Raw genomic sequence first — 6,000 nt, 5'->3', positions numbered from 1 at the left:
CACCAATTTAGGAAGGCACTTATACCAGGTATACTGGTTTCTGCAGTCAATCTCTATCCCCTTCTAGTGGACTCAAAGAGGTGATCAACTTGTAAGACAGCATCGAGCTCAATTTTTGGCTTGGTGACCCCATTCTACTCAAAAGGCTGTTGCAGTCTTACCCCTCTGGTAAAAAGTCCAAACCAAAGTTCATATAGCAACAAAAATCCCTGTGAATGCCAGGTCCTAAGCACATGTTTAACTTCACGAAAGCATTTTGTTTCAGTGTCAGAGGAATTGTTCCCCAGAGCTGCTCTATCTGCATGCAAAAGGGCAACGCAGCTCACTGGGCGCTGAAAATTCAGGCAATCGGCAGGAGTACAATAGGTTTCCAGCCCCTTGACATGGGAAATTCTGGTTTATATACTTTTTTTACTTTTTTTTTTTTTTGAGGTAATATGTCAATCTTTCCAGTGTCTCCCTAGAAAGGGAGATTCCTGTCTGACAGAACACAGAAATGAAAGGGAACAAAGAGATTTTTATGGCTTTTGTCATCTTTTAATATTATTTTATGAACTGTGGTTATAGCAGTTCCAAATTGTACCATTGCTTGCTGCTTTGTTTCTACTTATCAGACTCCAAGCCAAAGCTAAAAGTAAAGCTAGCATGTTTGACATACTTCATCTTGTGCTACCTCAGAAGAAAACACTGAATTAAAAACATAAGAAGAAGGAAAGAAAGAAGGAAGGAGGAAGGAAGGAAGGAAGAAGGAAGGAAGGAAGGAAGGAAGGAAGGAAGGAAGAAGGAAGGAAGGAAGGAAGGAAGGAAGGAAGGAAGGAAGGAAGGAAGGAAGGAAGGAAGGAAGGAAGGAAGGAAGGAAGGAAGGAAAGAGAGAAAGAAAGAGAGAAAGAGAAAAGAGAGAAAAGAGAGAAAGAGAGAGAGAGAGAGAGAAAGAGAAAGAAAGAAAGAAAGAAAGAAAGAAAGAAAGAAAGAAAGAAAGAAAAGAAAGAAAGAAAGAAAGAAAGAAAGAAAGAAAGAGAAAGAAAGAAAGAAAGAAAGAAAGAAAGAAAGAAAGAAAGAAAGAGAAAGAAAGAAAGAAAGAAAAAGAAAGAAAGAAAGAAAGAAAGAAAGAAAGAAAGAAAGAAAGAAAGAAAGAAAGAAAGAGAAAGAAAAGAGAAAGAAAGAAAGAAAGAAAGAAAGAAAGAAAGAAAGAAAGAAAGAAAGAAAGAAAGAAAGAAAGAAAGAAAGAAAGAAAGAAAGAAAGAAAGACCTCTTGCATTCATACAATTATTGTTCAAAAGCCTGATAAGGACTCTGAAACTGAGTGGTGTAGCTGTACATTGCACAGACTCATGTATGCCTCTGACGTGCTAAACACTGATATCTCCTTGTAATGATGTGTTAATGTAAAGGGAGTGATTTGCAAAATTTTATGCCTTATTAAGGAAATGATTCAAGCCCAGGAAATGTGCGGGTTAAGTACTTGCTTTCATAAACATGGGTTATGGTGGAAAAAAAAAAGAGATTTTAGATATTATGTGGAAAAATGCAGTAAAAAGCGCTGAATTAGCCCATTCCATTACATTGAATTGTTCAGCAATTATGGTCATACCCCCGGCCTAGAAAATTAAAGTATATGATGAAAACCCAATCTAAAGATATCCACTGCTGTGCTACTGAAAGACATAGTATATCATGCTTAAAAGGCACTTAGGGCTTCAATGACCAAAAAGTAAAGGTTATCTGAGGAGTAAGGTTTAAATGAGTAACAGTCCGGACAGTCCTGTCCTCCTCTCTTTCCTTCTACAGTGCTCACTTCTAAAACCACTAACGCAAGCAGGAATTTCAGCAGACTGTCAGGGACCAAAGTTGCATTTCGTAAATGGAAGCTCTTGTACGAAACTCTTCATTGCAAAGCAGGAACAGTCACTTGTGCTCGTCGTTCCAGAAGGCAGGACCAGGCCACCAGGAAGTGTGATGGGGATGGCCCACCTTGCAAGGGAAGCCAAACGTGTCATGATCTAAGCTGGGTGGAGTGGAAGAAGTAATTTTCAAATATTCGTTTGGACTTAAAAGCCACTTTTTATTTCACTGTGCTCCCTACGCCATCCCTGTTTGCTCACCACAACCATTTGATTGCTGGATGTTATATAAATGAATGCTCATGGAAAGCCTGTTTTTCATACACATGCTTGAGTAGCATCTGAAAGTTCATTTCCAGTTGAGTTGCTGTCTGCAGCATGACTTTTAAATGATGCTGATTTCTCAGTTCTATTTTATGCTCTAAGCGTTTACTAGAGACGTTCACACCTACTGAATATTAGCTTAGCAGATCTCTCTTTTCAGCTTTGCCTTCAGCCACTCACATTCCTTTCTTTGTTGCTCTCTCAATTCTCTCCTCAAAGTTTAGAAATGGTAACTTTAACCAGGAATCCTCTTTTTTTTTTTTTTTCCTAAATTTAAAAAATAATAATGTGGCTCTTCACTATGAAATATCTGTCTCCTCCGCTCCCAGCCTCCTGGGGGTTGCCATGGGGCATGGTCTACAAATTAAGCAGAGACACTCAGTCCCTAGTTCAGTTCTAGTCAAACATTAGCTGCAGTGTTTACCCTTGTGTAATCTTCAGTTTTGCATTAATTTAATACTGCTCAGCAATTTTTTAACATATTCAGCAAATCCGTGGCACATAGTGCTTTGTGTCTGTATCTCCCCCATCAAACCGAGTTTTGATTTTTAACCAAACTCATCAAAGTAAACTCCTCAGAATATTTTCCTCCCTCTACTTTGATCTTTACTTAATAATAATAATAAAAAGTTGCTTTATGTGGTAATTCAGCTATACTCCGAGGATTTTTTCCCCTTAACTTCAAAGAGAGCAAATAGGAAATTGTTTTCATTTTTCTTTCACATTTCACAAACAACATGTTCGAGTTGCTTTTGAGCAGCAGAAGGTAGTATGCATCTCTCAATTAATAATTCCCAGGTAATACCACAGCCTCTTGCAGGCACAGAGCTCAAGAAATTCTGTTCAAAAAGCAAATCACTTTGAAGGTCTTGTTAAAGGAGAGTTAAAAATGGAGTGGGAGCACATCATCATTCTTAATCATCCTTCTATCTTTGAACCTCCCTCTGAACACAATAAAACAAACAGAAATCTTGGAGTATTCAGCTAGACAGCCACTCACCTCCTGCCTTCAAAACTGCAAAATCTCAGTATGCTGGAAAAAGGAGTCAGTAATACCACATAACCTGGAGATCTGGCCCCATCCCTGTTGCAGACAAGCCCACAAAGAAGGGTGAAGAGATTTGGTCAATAGAAAGGCTAAAGTAAAGTTGATACCAAATCTCAAGTCTTCGGTTCTGGGGTGTTTTGTCTAAATAAAGAACTATCATTTTTCACCCACCAAGAACAGCTGTATAACTTAGACTGCAAGACAGAAAGGGCAATGAGGCTCTTAAGTCATCAACTGAACTGCAAAATCTTTTTCTAGGCTGGTGAAACACATCAGCACGTGCCTCATACAACATGCGCTGTTACAGGTAACACTATGAAACCAACAGTCCAATGATGGGAAGGTATGTATATACTTTTCATATAGGCTTTGTATAGGCCTTATCATGCCTATACATAGGCTTAGCTTTGGTCACGCATGGGCTCAGGTCAGGCCTGCAGAGGAGAGAAAGGAGCTGGACATTGGTTATATTCTATATCACAATGCCCTAGCGAGAAGAGCTGACAGCACCAAGGGCAGTCTGGCTGTGCTTGGGTTATACAGTAGCATAAGGTCCAAGAAAAAGAGCTACTTTAGATCCATCAGCTCCCTTTACAAATGATTTTTCATCAAACCACCCTCAAAGCATTGCTCTCACCCCAAGGATAGCACGCATCTGAACGTGGCCCTCAGAGGGTTGCACTTAATTTCTTGTGTGTCCAGTTTAGTGTAAAGAATGAAAATCCAAGAGCAAATGAATGAAAACACAGGGCTTGTTGAGTCTTTCACATGAGATTATTCCCTTTAGCTTATTGACACAAATTGCTTTGTTTTTACTCCCATTTAAGAAAGAATACAATTCTGTTCATGGAGGAAACTTGGAAGCAAAGTGCCTGTGCTCCTGGACGGTACCCTACTGGCTGAGCACTCCCAAAGGAATTCCTTGATCTACTTATGTCTGTCTGAGGCCCTACACAAGTCAAAGAGATTAAGGAAAAGTCAGTGAGAATTTAGGCACGCCTGGCTCCGACAAGCCATTTGCACCAATTCACAAAGGAAAAACCTTGGAAGTGTTTCCAAAAATACAGGCAAGTTGTGTGAGTTAAGGCTGCTAGGGAGCCTAGTGCGCAGACTTTCCCCATAATCAGGGTTTACCTCAACTCTGTTTATTCTGTAAACTCTGGTTTCTCAACAGAAACAGCTCATCACGCTACACCCAGGCTCAACAGAATGCAGAAAGCCTTTGTAAAGAGCTACATGTAGAATAACCCAGCTGTTTCTTTCATGAAAACTGTTAGCAAAATATCTCATCATTTTCCAAGCATTGGAAAAAAAAAACAATATTAATAAATAGTTACATGCAATAGGAAGCTGCCAGATTGATGGCACTGAAAAGCAAAGGAGTATTTCAGGCCGCAGACAATTACCAGTGTGGACAGTAGCAGCCTAAGTGTCCCCACAGTCCTTGGCCAGGGAGCAGAGGAGGGCAGCCCAGGCTTTATCTTGGAGACAAGTGAATTATTCAGAGAAAACCATTTGCCAGATTGTCTTTTTTCTTTTTTTTTTTTTTTCTAGTGATTTGAGGAGTGAATTTCCACAGACCGCTTATGATTTCACAGATTTATTTCTCAGAATTGTTGAATAATTCTTGGCCTGCGGCCCATTTGCAAGCTGTTCATTTTGAGACTGCACAAGCTGAGCAGCGTTGGGGAGTTTAGTGCTAGGTGCTGGGCAGGGCTGGAGGCTGCCACAAGCAAGAGAAAGGTGCATGTGGATGGAGAACAGGAGGTCGCATTGCAGTGCCATCACCTCGAGACTTAGGAGCCAAGGCATGCTTCACGAGTGGGAAGGTGAGACGTGGCAGAGCCTACCTGCTTTGCAGTTTAAGCTGAGCTTATGCTTTCTTTGCTCTTGTAAACATCAGCCCAGTCCTCCTTCCAGTGATGCCAGACTGAGCCTTCTGCACATCTACAGCTAACACCTGCTGAACAGATGTAACAAATTGCCTTATTACTTTGCTGTCCCTATTGTTTTTTAATCAAATGTCAGGGCTGATGACCTCTGCTCATTTATTCAGCATTCAGTAGGCTGTCTACCTGAGCTGCTGTTACCAAGGTGTGCAAATGCAATCGGCATGAATTCACTTTCCAAAATAAAACAACCACATGTCTCTAAGACTTTCAGTGTGCTCCTTGTCTTGTTTGATGTCTCTAGAGCTGCCAAAAAAGAATGAGGGGAGATAGCAATGCCCAGTGCTTCAGAGTGGCTGATAAACAGTGGCAACACAACCAGGATTGAAATCAAACTACTGTAGGCTCCTTACTGGGTGACTGCCAAGCCCTGAGCCATCCACTCACTCTCTCCCTCGCCCCTCAAAAACATGTTTAGATTCCAAACACAAAGCCTAATTGTTTATTAAGGAAGTGGTTATGATGGGAAAATAATGCCGCTGTGGAGGAAAGAGCAGGAGGGTTTTACAAGATGCACTGGGATTTGTCATCATCTTCTCCACACCATGCCCCTCACCCCTCTGTTCTTCCTTTGGTTTTGCTTCAGCTTGTACTGAAATAGAAGTTGCTTTCTGGCTGTGGACAGGATGGTATGCAAAACCCACACAGGATGAGTGCATTGTCTTGATATCATTAAAAAAAGGACAACTTTCCTTGTATTCATATCCCTATAAGTCTCTGACTAAACACGTGGCCTTATTTAACCCCTGCTTTATTCTCCTTACACTGCTGGTGTAACTGCAACTCAAATAATTGATTTTACATCTTCCTGTAGTTCATTAAAATATCTCCCGTTAAA

General features: G+C 40.6%; 1 protein-coding gene across 1 annotated transcript in view; it reads right to left on the bottom strand.

Moving 5' to 3' along the window:
- Positions 1-339: 339 nt before the first annotated feature.
- LOC148595128 (uncharacterized) overlaps positions 340-6,000 on the bottom strand; it is a 115,381-nt gene continuing 109,720 nt past the window's right edge. The window contains exon 2 of the mRNA XM_088522372.1: positions 340-1,249. Coding sequence (XP_088378498.1) covers positions 641-1,249 — 609 coding nt within the window. The 3' untranslated portion in view covers positions 340-640. The remainder of the gene's footprint in view (positions 1,250-6,000) is intronic.

The sequence above is a fragment of the Tinamus guttatus genome, unplaced genomic scaffold (assembly GCF_059628265.1).
Source record: "Tinamus guttatus ecotype Peru unplaced genomic scaffold, ASM5962826v1 Tinamus_guttatus_pri_ptg000150l, whole genome shotgun sequence".
NCBI lineage: Eukaryota > Metazoa > Chordata > Aves > Tinamiformes > Tinamidae > Tinamus > Tinamus guttatus.
Note: the sequence above shows the minus strand (reverse complement) of the source record. Positions and strands in the feature narration are given on the sequence as shown.